This window comes from Calidris pugnax, unplaced genomic scaffold (assembly GCF_001431845.1).
Source record: "Calidris pugnax isolate Ruff unplaced genomic scaffold, ASM143184v1 scaffold29, whole genome shotgun sequence".
Lineage (NCBI taxonomy): Eukaryota > Metazoa > Chordata > Aves > Charadriiformes > Scolopacidae > Calidris > Calidris pugnax.
In genome coordinates this window covers 1,233,314-1,247,099 of record NW_015090768.1, presented here as the reverse complement: position 1 = coordinate 1,247,099, position 13,786 = coordinate 1,233,314, and the positions used below count along the sequence as shown (strand labels likewise).

Below are 13,786 nucleotides of genomic sequence, written 5' to 3'. Positions count from 1 at the left end.
GGAGTCCCCATCCCTGGAGGGATTTCAAAGCCGGGCAGAGGTGGTGCTGAGGGACATGGGTCAGTGGGGGTTGGGGCAGTGCTGGGTTGGTGGTTGGAGTCTCTGGAAGGTCCTTTCCAACCCGCACCATTCTGTGATTCTACAATTAGCACCTTTTCCTCTGACAAACCAGGCCCTGAAGCAATCAGTCAGGATATGTTTCTATAAAACAGGTCCCCACAGAAGCACCCACCTCAGCGACTCGCAGTTCCCAAGTTCAGGAGGCACCTGGAGGAGGTCGTTGTTCTGCAGGTCCAGTGTCCCCAGCCTGTCCATGCGCTTCAGCTGCAGGGGGTCTATGGAGCCCACCTGGTTGTTACTGAGCAGGATGGTCTCCAGCGCCAGGATGCGATAGAGGACACCAGGAAATGCTTTAAATCTTTAAGGAAAAGGAGGCAAAGCACTGAGAGTCAGAAATGGGGCGTTAAAAAATGAGCAGCCTTTAAAATCGGACATTTGAATCCCCATCCCTCCCTCCCTCCCTCCCAGTGGCTGCTTTAGGGGGGCTCCTGTTGGCTCCCACTCCTCGACACACTGTTCACAAGGCTCTTTGATCCCTCTTTTAACTGGCTTCCAAAACTTTTGTAGCAGGAAGTTCCAAAAACACCCCCCACTGCCTAAAGAAGTACATTCATTCATCTGTTTTAAGCTCACAGCCAGTCCACCGAGTGCCTCCTCATTCTTACACCACAGGAAAATCACTGAATTCAGCCCAGTTCTTTTGTTATTGTATATATAGAAAATCTAAACAGTTGCTCACCTGTTAAAAGAAAGATTTATCACTTGCAGTCCCGTCAGTGCCTCCATCTCCTCAGGCAAGGATGTCAAAAAATTATTTCTGTGCATCAAACGGAGACAAACAATGATCAGTGACCTCTGTGAAGCCTTGGGTAAGCATCTGCAGAGGTACTGTGGATGAGGGACACAAAAAGCCATCACAGGAAAATAAGGACCTTTCACTAGAAGGTGCCCAGACTTAGAGCTAAATTATTAACCACTGAGATATCTGACCTCGTTCCCTCATCAATCTCCCATTATCCCCCATTTCTGCAATCTTCAGCCTAATTCCTCCACCATCGGCACATACATCACTGCATCACAGGGGCTGAGGCTGGTGGGGACCTCTGGAGCTCCTCTGCTCCAGTCCCCTGGGGCAGGTGGCCCAGGACTATGTCCAGGAGAGTTCTGGGTATCTCCAAGGATGGAGACTCCACCAACTCCTTGGTGGTACTTGGTGACCCTCATAGTGAAGTGATTCCTGATGTCCAGAGGGATCCTCCTCTGTGTCACTTTGTACCTGTGGCCTCTGGCCCTGTCCCTGGGCACCACTGGGATGAGCCCAGCTCCATCCTCTCCGTCCCAGCAGGGCTTTGTACCCATGGATGAGACCCCCTGAGCCTGCTCTGCTTCACACTGAGCAGCCCCAGTTCTCCCAGCTTCTCCTCATGGGAGATGCTCCAGTCCCTTCTGCATCTCGGTGGCCCTTCACCGGACTCTGTCACACCACAGGCAGGTTACTTTAAATCAAATAAGTCTTTAAATAGCAATTTAACCCAGAACTGGACCCAGTGCTCCAGATGGGGCCTCCCCAGGGCAGAGCAGAGGGGCAGGATGACCTCCCTCCACCTGCTGGTCGTACTCTTCCTGATGCCCCCCAGGATGCCATTGGCCTCCTTGGCCACCAGGGCACATTGTTGGCTCCTGGGCATCCTGGTGTCCACCAGGACTCCCAGGCCTTTCTTCCCAGAGCTGCTCTCCAGCAGGTCAGCCCTGACCTGTCCTGGTGCAGGGGGTTATTCCTCCCCAGGTGCAGCACCCAACACTTGCCCTGGTTGAATTTCATCAGGTTCCTCTCTGCCCAACTCTCCAGCCTGTCCAGATCTCACTGGATGGTGAAAGGTACACTTTCATTTGTACTCCAGCCTGTCCAGGTCTCGCTGGATGGCGAAAGGTACACTTTCATTTGTGTGTGTGCACACATACATGGCACAAAGTGTAAGCATACCCGAGTATTAAAAACACAAGATGCTGAGGAACAGAAGCAGCAATAAAGTAAAAAGAGAGACATACCTTGGAGGGATCTGACTGAGCTGGTTTTTGCTGAAGTTGACAGTGGTGACAGGGTGGCTTCTGACGGCGTCGAACATCTCCTCGGGAACCACGGCTGCCTGCTTCTCACTGAACCAGGAAAATAATTTGGGTGAGTAACACCAACAAGATCACCATTTCCTATTTATTAACAAGAAGTTTCCGTCTTCTTTTAAAAAAAAGACAAGTAGTGAAATCAATATATAAATATCTACAGCTTGAGGAGCTTGGAGGGCTGCTCATCAGCAAGTTACCCATCGCTGCACCGTCCTTCACGGTGACAGCACCATTCCACACCCTGATCTCTCTGTAGGAAAAATCCCTGAGTGATGTCACTGTCTCAGCAAAGATGGGAACGCTGCAATCTGGGTAGCAAATTCAGCATGAAACAGATTTCCTTCTTTTGGCTCAGAAACATCCCACACAGAGCGATGTGTGACCAGGGGAACTGCATCTGGAGCTCCTCAACGTGTGGGGGGACCAAAGCCACCCCAGCCCTTTCACCAGTCACCTCCTCTCCACGGTCTCAGAAATAGGTTTTTCTTCCTCCTTCCCAACCTGACAAGGTATTTTAAGAAACATGTAGATGTGGCACTTCAGGGCATGCTCTGATGCCTGAGCTTGTTGGGTTTTGTCTGTCTGTGTGTGGGTGTGTGTGTGTTGGTTTGGGTTGGTTGGTTGGTTTTGGTTTTGGGGTTTTTTTTGTGGTTGGACTTGATGATCTCAAAGGTCCCTTCCAACCATGAATATTCTGTGATTCTGTGATGTTAGGCTGCTGGTTAGATTTAAGGAATAACTGAATCACCTACAACAAGATGTTTTGAGACTTAATGATAATTGCTAGAGAAGTTTAAAAGGTACTAAAAGCACCTGAAGGCATTAAGCATTTCAGCGAGTTAAAAAGAATGTTACTGCAGAGCATTTGATAATACAAAGAAATAATTAAAAAACCCTTGCAATTCAAATCTGGCTCCTCCTGAGCAGACAAATTAAAGTGAAAAAAGCACAAAAGCAGAAGGATTTGCAGTTTAGTATACATCATAGATTAATAATTTTTTTAAAAGCAAAAAATAAAAAAAAAAATATATACAGCTTTAGAAGCAGGTAATATTTCAAAACACATACCTATATTCCAGTAATTTTAGTGTAGTTATGGCATGCATGTTAATCCTTGACTCACTTGGAAGAGTCATGGCTGTCACAGGAGGCTCTCCATTTGGGTTAGTTACATCATCTAGAGATAATAAACGTATATTGTCACACAAACTGCAGTCAGCTGGGGTGCCCTGAACGGCCTGGGTGGGCAGGGTCGGTGTCCCCATCACCCTTCTCAGTTCTCCCTGTGTTTGGGCTCAATTGCATATTGATTATTCCAAGATTCAGATTATTTCCGAATTTTCAGATTCAGATTTCAAAATTCAGATTATTTCAAGAATTTTCTAGTAAGGGTTTTTTGTAATCTTGGGTTTCTGATTTGTTTGAGGGCTTTTCTTGGTTTTGTTCTTTTTTTTTTTAGGGAGGAGAGGGTTTGACTCAGATTTTGAAAAATGAGGTGAGGAAGTGACAGAGCTGTCACTGCCTGTTCCGTTGGGCTCCACGGGGCGGGGAGCTGGAAACGAGGACAAAAAGGGAAATTGAGTGAGCTGGAAAAGACGACCCAGCTCATCTACATCCAGAGCAGCAAATCTGACCACAACTGCAGCTGAAACATGAATATTTATAGACCTTCGTCGTAGCCTTCTCTGTAGAGTTTTTTGATTACTATCTACAATCCAAGACAAAGCTATTGGTGTTGCAAGGCTACTCTGAATGTTAAGAAATGCAGATTAAAAGCATTTTCCTGCCCATCTGAGGGACAGTGTCACACCCTGGGGACTTACAGACACACAGGGTGGTGCTGAGCTTCAAGTCCAAACACAGGACAAATCCAACTTCCACTAAAAAAATATCGAACAAATCTCTATGGAAATTCAGCAGCATTCATGAATAAAAGTCTACTAACAACTGCACCTCACTGCAGCAATCCCGTCGTTAAGAAAGGCCAAAAGGGTCAAAAACAAGCTAAAAATTTAAAAAAAAAAAAAAAAGAGTGGGCTTTCTCCAGTTTAAACCTCTACAGGAATAGGAGTGCTACCGGTTTAGCTCCAACTTAGATGCTGTAACAAGTAGAGTGCCATAGTAAGCACTGCTGTACATGCAAGACATCAGTTAATTTTATTATCCACAATTATATTATCTATTATACTTCACCAGATAAGCTTCTGAGTACGAACTCTAGCATCCAATTAATTTTTGTCAAGTTAATAGTAAGTCAGATTTGCATGGGACCTGACATTTTGAAGCAATTTTCCAGGCTGCAGTAACCTAATTAATACTGCCATCCTCTGGCAGACGGCAAGAAAACCCATGTCACAGAGACAGCAAAGATGGGAACGCTGCAATCTGGGTAGCAAACTCAGCATGAAACAGATTTCCTTCTTTTGGCTCAGAAACATCCCACACAGAGCGATGTGTGACCAGGGGAACTGCATCTGGAGCTCCTCAACGTGTGGGGGGACCAAAGCCACCCCAGCCCTTTCACCAGTCACCTCCTCTCCACGGTCTCAGAAATAGGTTTTTCTTCCTCCTTCCCAACCTGACAAGGTATTTTAAGAAACATGTAGATGTGGCACTTCAGGGCATGCTCTGATGCCTGAGCTTGTTGGGTTTTGTCTGTCTGTGTGTGGGTGTGTGTGTGTTGGTTTGGGTTGGTTGGTTGGTTTTGGTTTTGGGGTTTTTTTTGTGGTTGGACTTGATGATCTCAAAGGTCCCTTCCAACCATGAATATTCTGTGATTCTGTGATGTTAGGCTGCTGGTTAGATTTAAGGAATAACTGAATCACCTACAACAAGATGTTTTGAGACTTAATGATAATTGCTAGAGAAGTTTAAAAGGTACTAAAAGCACCTGAAGGCATTAAGCATTTCAGCGAGTTAAAAAGAATGTTACTGCAGAGCATTTGATAATACAAAGAAATAATTAAAAAACCCTTGCAATTCAAATCTGGCTCCTCCTGAGCAGACAAATTAAAGTGAAAAAAGCACAAAAGCAGAAGGATTTGCAGTTTAGTATACATCATAGATTAATAATTTTTTTAAAAGCAAAAAATAAAAAAAAAAATATATACAGCTTTAGAAGCAGGTAATATTTCAAAACACATACCTATATTCCAGTAATTTTAGTGTAGTTATGGCATGCATGTTAATCCTTGACTCACTTGGAAGAGTCATGGCTGTCACAGGAGGCTCTCCATTTGGGTTAGTTACATCATCTAGAGATAATAAACGTATATTGTCACACAAACTGCAGTCAGCTGGGGTGCCCTGAACGGCCTGGGTGGGCAGGGTCGGTGTCCCCATCACCCTTCTCAGTTCTCCCTGTGTTTGGGCTCAATTGCATATTGATTATTCCAAGATTCAGATTATTTCCGAATTTTCAGATTCAGATTTCAAAATTCAGATTATTTCAAGAATTTTCTAGTAAGGGTTTTTTGTAATCTTGGGTTTCTGATTTGTTTGAGGGCTTTTCTTGGTTTTGTTCTTTTTTTTTTTAGGGAGGAGAGGGTTTGACTCAGATTTTGAAAAATGAGGTGAGGAAGTGACAGAGCTGTCACTGCCTGTTCCGTTGGGCTCCACGGGGCGGGGAGCTGGAAACGAGGACAAAAAGGGAAATTGAGTGAGCTGGAAAAGACGACCCAGCTCATCTACATCCAGAGCAGCAAATCTGACCACAACTGCAGCTGAAACATGAATATTTATAGACCTTCGTCGTAGCCTTCTCTGTAGAGTTTTTTGATTACTATCTACAATCCAAGACAAAGCTATTGGTGTTGCAAGGCTTCTCTGAATGTTAAGAAATGCAGATTAAAAGCATTTTCCTGCCCATCTGAGGGACAGTGTCACACCCTGGGGACTTACAGACACACAGGGTGGTGCTGAGCTTCAAGTCCAAACACAGGACAAATCCAACTTCCACTAAAAAAATATCGAACAAATCTCTATGGAAATTCAGCAGCATTCATGAATAAAAGTCTACTAACAACTGCACCTCACTGCAGCAATCCCGTCGTTAAGAAAGGCCAAAAGGGTCAAAAACAAGCTAAAAATTTAAAAAAAAAAAAAAAAGAGTGGGCTTTCTCCAGTTTAAACCTCTACAGGAATAGGAGTGCTACCGGTTTAGCTCCAACTTAGATGCTGTAACAAGTAGAGTGCCATAGTAAGCACTGCTGTACATGCAAGACATCAGTTAATTTTATTATCCACAATTATATTATCTATTATACTTCACCAGATAAGCTTCTGAGTACGAACTCTAGCATCCAATTAATTTTTGTCAAGTTAATAGTAAGTCAGATTTGCATGGGACCTGACATTTTGAAGCAATTTTCCAGGCTGCAGTAACCTAATTAATACTGCCATCCTCTGGCAGACGGCGAGGAAACCCACGGCACAGAGGAAAACTCACACATGCCATTTTCAGTAAGAGTTGCTCCTGTGTATTATCCAATATTAAAGAGGTTAAGCATTTTTTGCCATTTAAGCGCAACATAATCATTTCCATATTATATTTATCATGACTAGTGAACTCGCTCATTTTGCCTAGTTTATCCTTTAGAACTTAAGATGTCAAGATTTCTAAAGATAGTTCACTGAAGTCCTGTTTGGATAGAATTTCATCTTCTCAGCATGCAAATTACTAAAACAGTCTGACAGCCTGTGTCCTATATACTAAAATATACAGTCATCTCCCTTATTTTGTTTAGGAAACAGAATAAAAAGGAAAAAAAAAAAACAGATGCCGAAGTATCTCAGTGAATTAGGAGCCATGGGATCAATTTGGAAAGTGACCTGAGTGCGTAGAAGCAACCAGCAACTTTTTGTCTGCTTTTTTAGTGTTATCCATCTATTTTTCCAAAGTGCTGTATCTGTCAGAGAAAGGTGATACAGTCATCGAAGTCAGCCTGAGCCAGAGCTCTGAGCCCAAGAGAGGGTTCTGCAAAAAACATACAGCATTGGGCAGAGAAGAAATCCCCTTGAAATATTCCATCTGATTTTCTGCTTTAGGACTTTTTAATTATTTCTATAGGGAATGTTGGGATTGAGACTATTAGATGGTAAAAATATGAATTATCACAGGCCAGGACTAGAATGAGGCTTAAAATAAATCAGTTACTTTTGCCCCCAAAACGTTTCACATTCTTAGTCACCATCCTAGTAGACCTTAAGCATCACCAAGGCTTTAAGGCAGAGTTTTTCATGTACTTTCTGGTAATCACAGGACTGTTCTGCCTGTGTTATTCCAGGAATGAGTAACACAGAACAGCTCTGCAAACCCTCACCTGCTCAGGCTCCCAGCGCAGGGACGGAGCCAGCAGGAGGGCAGGTGGGAAAGGAACCAGCCCTTCTGCAAACCTCCCATCGTGTTCAGGGGGAAAATAAAAAAGCTACTGGAATTCCTCATGTAAAATGCACAAAGGGACCAGGGGAAAAATACTTAAGATTATTAGATTATTTTTCTAACTGATAATCCTCAATAAGGAATGCTTGTTATGCAGTATTATCTAACAGAGTAAGAAAAAGCAACAGCACTGAAATGTAAGAGCAAACTGTTGAGTAAAGAAAACTCTGCTACTGCAGGTTAACTGGAGGGACCCGGATTTAAACAGCTACCCTTGCAGGCTCCAATTCATTTTAATTTCTCAGATTCTCTTTAAAACGCAATGCAGTAGAGCAACATACCTTGGATTTTGCTTCTTAGATATTTCAGCAGTTCCTGGGTGCCTTTCTTAAAAAGAAAAATAGAAAAGAAAAGGCAGTAAGGGTTTGGGTGCCAGGGTTTATACAGCTGTTTTCACAACAAAGAATGAGGATCCCAGTCAGGAGTGGGAACCCCAGCACTGGAGACGATCAAAGCCACCAAATGCTTCCTCTAGAAAACCCCCCTCTGCAGCAGCTTATGAACTCCCTTTTTTACACCTTTGTTCATCTATTCCAGCTGAAAATCTCCCACCCCGTACCACTGCCTCCCACTCCTCATCTTTAGCTTTTTATCTAAAGCTCTTAGCCAGTTCCCAGGGCAAGGAAAAATGTTCACATGAACTTAAATCTTCTCTTTAAAAAGGTCTAGCACAGCTGACTGTTCAGTGCTCTGCTAACTTTTTATGGCCAAAACTATAAACTCTGGGAAAAACACTGCAGTTTACATAATTCGCATGGATTTTTAACAGCCCAATTCTCCAAATATTTGACTTCCAACCCTCTCACAGCAACTTCTACTGGTCAAACTCAGTTACTATGAGCATAATTGATGAGTAATTAAACATAATCTCATCTAGCCCATTTGTTTTAGGATAAAGCTTGGTTTTCCTTATGGTTTTACACCCTTTTCCTTGATGCTTTAAAACCAGGGACTGAACTACCATGCTGAATATGAAAGCATTTCTCATTCCAGCTGATATCGATATAGAATTAGAACAATTAGAAACTGGCTGATCTGAACGCTGGGGGGATAAAAAAAATGTGGAAGTGGGAAAGGAAGGATCTCTCACAAGGAATCTGATGACAGAAACAGAAGAGACTGAGAAATAGAGGAGGAAGAGCCTGGGACATCTCAGGGAGGAGGAGTTCCTGGAATCCTTGTCCCTGTCATTCGCTACAGATGTGAAATGCACACAAGAAATTACACGCCTCTAAGCTTCTACCTTTGAAAGATAAAAATCCTCTGAAGCCACAGAATACCAGAGGTGAAGCAGCCCTGCAGCCCTCACTCACACTGCATGCACATTTTAAGCCAACTCTGAACTCTGGAAGTATAACACTACCCATATATACTGTCTGTGGTGCTTACTTGCAGAAGGTCCCTTCGAATGGTTCTCAAAGGATTCCCCTCCAAGGCCAGGAATTTCAGGTGAGGAAGGTTCCCCAGTGTGTAAGGCAACCTGCAAACAGAAACAACTCATTACAAATCCTGAAAACTCAAAACCAATTCTGAAGAATTCACAATGGTTTCCCAGATGGTCTGGTATTCTGAAGCTCAGGCTCGAGTAAAAAGATACAGAATATATTACTTTTAAGAAGGGCGTGGTTTGATCACAGCAGGTACGTAACACAGAAAGGGCTCCTTCATTTTATGATTGAGTCCTTTTTTAATTACATTTTACAAAGCGAAACACACCAACTCTACAATTAGTTGTCATTAGATGCCATTAGCTATGCCTCATCACAGACGGGATGCAGTTCTTAATATTACCTACTGATATCATTGTTGGCGAGGTCAAGTCGCTCCAGCTTCTGAAGCAGAGTGATTTCATCAGGAACTGATTTTATCTTGTTGTCTCTAAGTTCCAACACAGAGAGGGAATTCAGATGCTTCAGATTCTCTGCATTTAATATTTCAATCTGATTTTCACCAGCATGTAATTCCTACAGAAACAAAGATCACCTACAATTACGTTACTCTGGCAAAATTACTTTATAACTCACTGATCTCCTAAATCATGGCACTGGTAAAAACATACGGTGACATGGAGAAAATACAGATCTCGATTCTCCTTCACCTGCGTATGAAATATCAAGGCCTCCAAACATCCAGAGATGCTACAAAGTACTTGGAAGATCTCATTATGCTAAAAGGAAAAATTTAAAGTATACTTTCTCTGGAGTTACAAATAAAAAAATGATAGCGAACAAAGTAAATTTATCCAGAAAATGCTCCTAGTGACTATAAATAATGGTTGCAGGCAATATTAGATCTAGTTTTTCAGCCATTCCTCTTCTAAATATTTCTTTTCTTTTCCAAATCTGAAGAGTACAAACTGCAAACAGCAAACCTGTCTTCCAAATGACCTCAAGATTGACCAATGTGGACAATAAGATTAATTGCAAACGAGGATGTATTAAATAGAGTTCTACACGCAGAATTATAAACTTTTGATCAAAGCATTTCACAAAAATCTGTGTTTGAAGTAAGAGCTGTTGTTTTAAAGGTTACAGCAAATGCATTTACAATAGACCAACCGTTTCAAACCTCACCTTCAGTAATTTGCAGGAGGGAAATTCTGGTAAGGAACGTAATTTATTTTTTCTCAGATAAAGTTGTTCCAGAGACGCCATAGTCGCTAGTTTAGAAGGTACAGTTTCCAGGTAGTTTTTAGTACAGTCCAGCTGTCTTAAGCCTACAGAAGTAAGCATGCAAGTGACAAACAGAAAAAAAAGAAGTCAATTTCTACCGAATAAATAAATAGCCCACAAATAAAATGATAATAAATAAAAAGCCCATAAATATCCTGAGCTTTAAAATAAATAAAACAACATTTTCCCAATCAGAATTATTGAAGAAATCCAATCAGTTAGCATCACATGCCTGAAAACAAGGCATCTGCTTTTCATTTGCTCTTCACAGGACCCCTGGCACGCTTTCAGTGACACTGCCAGACCCTGGCTCTTGTTTAGAGTGAGGGACTGGAGGGACAAGAAAGGGTCTAATACTGCAGACCAACTCGGACAGATCTGCAGGGAATTTTACAGCATTTATAAAAGCTGGCAGCCTACCACCTCTTCCTGTGCATCTGCCACAGCCATTACACCAGGTGGTTCCTATCAGCTGCAGTCAGATTGATATTTAGCATTGAAGTATTAGAATTCAATTTTATCACCCTCTAAGTTATTTTTTTCCCTCCAGTAACTTCAACTCTCCCTCATCTGTGCTTTATTTGCCACCCAATCCATGCAATAAAGAAAAAAATTGGCCAAATTGCTTATTGCAGTCTTAAGGCTAACAACCTCTAAGCACAACAACATTAATCCTTACACTTTTCTGATCACTATCAAGAAATATGAACCATAAGAGGACTCAAGTTTGATATACAGCAGCTGTAGCTGATTTTTTAAAATAATTCATAACTACCATTCTTGAGAATACAGTAACCCTTTAAAAATAGATTTTAAAAACCCAATATGCAGTACATTTCTGAACACAACTACAGAACTGGCTGTATGGCACTTCATAACCTGAGGGAACTCACTCACTTCTCATGGCGCTGATATCTGCAGGCAGGTCCTTGAGCTGATTACAAGCCAAATTGAGCCGCACCAAGTTAACGAGCAAAGCAAAACTTGTCGGAATGTCTGTGAGATGGTTGTTGGACACATCCTGAAAATTAAAAAAAGAAAGAGAGAGAGAGAGGTTAGAAATAGAGACGTTTAAAATATCCCCCGAGTACCACTACTGCAAAGTTAATTACTGGCAGAACATTAAAATTAGCTGGCTGACATCTTCAGTATCTCCCCGGTAAAAATATGAATGGAAGAAACAAGTCTCCCAGGACTGACAGATCACAAGGGATTGGATTTTTCTCAAAATATTTGGCAAACCAAGAACAAAACAAAAAAAAAACCCCTACCCTGCTATGTAATAACTGATAACCTACATAAGTCACCAGAATATTCACAGCGCTCTGCCATCTAAACTGCGGGATTTTTAATTAGCAGTAGCAAAACATGGATAAATCAGCCTTTCTGCACAAAGAAATATTTTTGAAAAAGTTGTAATTTACTAGTTCTTCTAAATGGACAAGCTGCCCAAATCCATCCGGCAAGCAACTCAGCTCGTTGTGCTGAAGGAGAAGGCTTCTCAAGTTTGACAACTGCATCACCTCCTCTGGGATACTTTTCAGCTTGTTGTGGCTGGTAGGAAAACATGGAACACAAAGGGAAAAACCAATTACCAGGTAGTTTTAAGAACAAAACTACATAAAGAACACTTCTGCTACATATGATGCTATCCAGAGCAGAGTTACAAATTAGTTATCTTTGCTTATTTGTTCAAGAATACTTCTAATCATCATCTGAATTTACAATATTCCAGCTGGATTTTACATTCGTTTTATTTAGTTCACACCCACAGCAGCAGCACAGCCTCTTCCACCTCCTGCACTTACAAAATGACTCCACTAAACAGAAAAACATGAGCTTTCCAGCATGAATAAGATCTATATCATTATTTCCGATATAACATTATTCATGAAAAAACATATTTTTGTTCTTTTAAAACCAAATTGCCACATCGAATGTAGCACATGGATGAGGTACATAAATGTAGATACTACTTTTGTGTGATTATTCAAAATATCACTGTTTTCACCTTCCAAGCAAGACTGTGGTTCTGAGTATGAGTGAAAATAACTTCAACAAACCTAAGACCAGCAGTTTTGATCCCAAACTTACGATTCTCGATATACTAACATTCTTTAGAGAAAAATCTGAAAGTATTTTCTGAAAGAAAACGTGACATACTGCAATGTCTTATTCACACTGTGGAAGTCAATGCAATATTTCTCAGGTTCCAGTTTTGTAACATGTACTTACCTGACATCAAGTTTCTGAAGATTTTCTAATTGTCCTAAAGCCGAGGGAAGCGACGTCAGTTGATTGTCATGCACCTGGGAAACAAAGTTTTTAGAATACAGTTACTCATTTGTACCTTGTAGGGTTTTCTTTCCCTACCCTAGAAACAACTCAAGCTAACCTAATACACAGAATAATTTTGTACACAAGTAGCAGAAGAATTTTGTACACAAGTTCATGCCTCAATGCGATGACCAATAGCAGCCATGCAACTGCCAATCTGTCAAAATTCTCCCAAATTGATAAATGCTAAGAGATTAGAGATGAAAGGGAGAGTGTGTGCAGGAAAGGTGGTTGCCTCCTGTAACAACTCTTCCTTCAGTGTCCATAGAACTTCCTGGATCGTGGTACTTACATCCAGAACGGTGAGAGCAGGCAGAAGTTTGACATCCTCGGAAAGACACTGCAGTTTGTTTGAGGCGAGGATCAGCTTGGTCAGATCCGTCTGCTCCCACCAGCGATCCGCGGCACCAAAGGAGAGGTTCTGATGGGCTTCCTCTGGAGTATCCAAGTTTATCCGCCACACGTGTTGAGGCACTGCAAGCACAAACATGCACGTGTCAACTACATACTGATGACACACTCAAATTCTCCACTGTTGTAATGCTTTTCATATATAGAATCATAGATTGGTTTTGGTTGGAAGGGACCTTGAAGACGGTCTCATTCCACCCCCTGCCCTGGGCAGGGACACCTCCCACCACACCACGTTGCTCCAAGCCCCCTCCAACCTGCCCTTGAACCCCTCCAGGGATGGGGCAGCCACAGCTTCTCTGGCCAACCTGGGCCAGGCTCTCACCACCCTCCCACCAAACAAGTTCTTCCCCACAGCTCAGCTCCATCTCCCCTCTTTCAGGGTCCAACCCTTCCCCCTCCTCCTAGGGCTCCCCTCCCTCATCCAGAGTCCCTCCCCATCCCTCCTGCAGGCCCCATACAGCCAACTGGTTTTCTAGAGAACGTTTTTCCAGGGAGGACAGTAACAAGCTGATGGAAATCTGCCCAGTAACCGCCAAAACTAAGCTGAGCCGCGAAGAGGCGCAGGAAATACTCCTGATCCATAGAGCCACAGAATGGAATTACGGCTGCCCGGCCGCCCTGTTCCCCTGCCCGGCCCGGCCGGGTTACCCGGGGCCCACCGCCCGCTCCGATGGCAGCCGCCCCGCTCCCCCCGGGCCCCGCTCCCCGCACTCACCCTCGGTGAGGCCCCGGCCCGACA

General features: G+C 42.8%; 1 protein-coding gene across 4 annotated transcripts in view; it reads right to left on the bottom strand.

Moving 5' to 3' along the window:
- The window catches only part of LRRC40 (leucine rich repeat containing 40), a 31,485-nt gene that overhangs the window by 14,595 nt on the left and 3,104 nt on the right, over positions 1 to 13,786 (bottom strand). For all 4 annotated transcript variants that reach the window (XM_014937796.1, XM_014937789.1, XM_014937816.1 and 1 more), the window contains exons 2-11: positions 12,926 to 13,107; positions 12,532 to 12,605; positions 11,721 to 11,850; positions 11,194 to 11,317; positions 10,198 to 10,340; positions 9,416 to 9,588; positions 9,014 to 9,104; positions 7,906 to 7,951; positions 5,330 to 5,438; positions 2,110 to 2,217 (exon numbers count right to left, since the gene is read on the bottom strand). In XM_014937796.1, the coding sequence (XP_014793282.1) occupies positions 2,110 to 2,217; positions 5,330 to 5,438; positions 7,906 to 7,951; positions 9,014 to 9,104; positions 9,416 to 9,588; positions 10,198 to 10,340; positions 11,194 to 11,317; positions 11,721 to 11,850; positions 12,532 to 12,605; positions 12,926 to 13,107 (1,180 nt within the window). The remainder of the gene's footprint in view (positions 1 to 2,109; positions 2,218 to 5,329; positions 5,439 to 7,905; positions 7,952 to 9,013; positions 9,105 to 9,415; positions 9,589 to 10,197; positions 10,341 to 11,193; positions 11,318 to 11,720; positions 11,851 to 12,531; positions 12,606 to 12,925; positions 13,108 to 13,786) is intronic.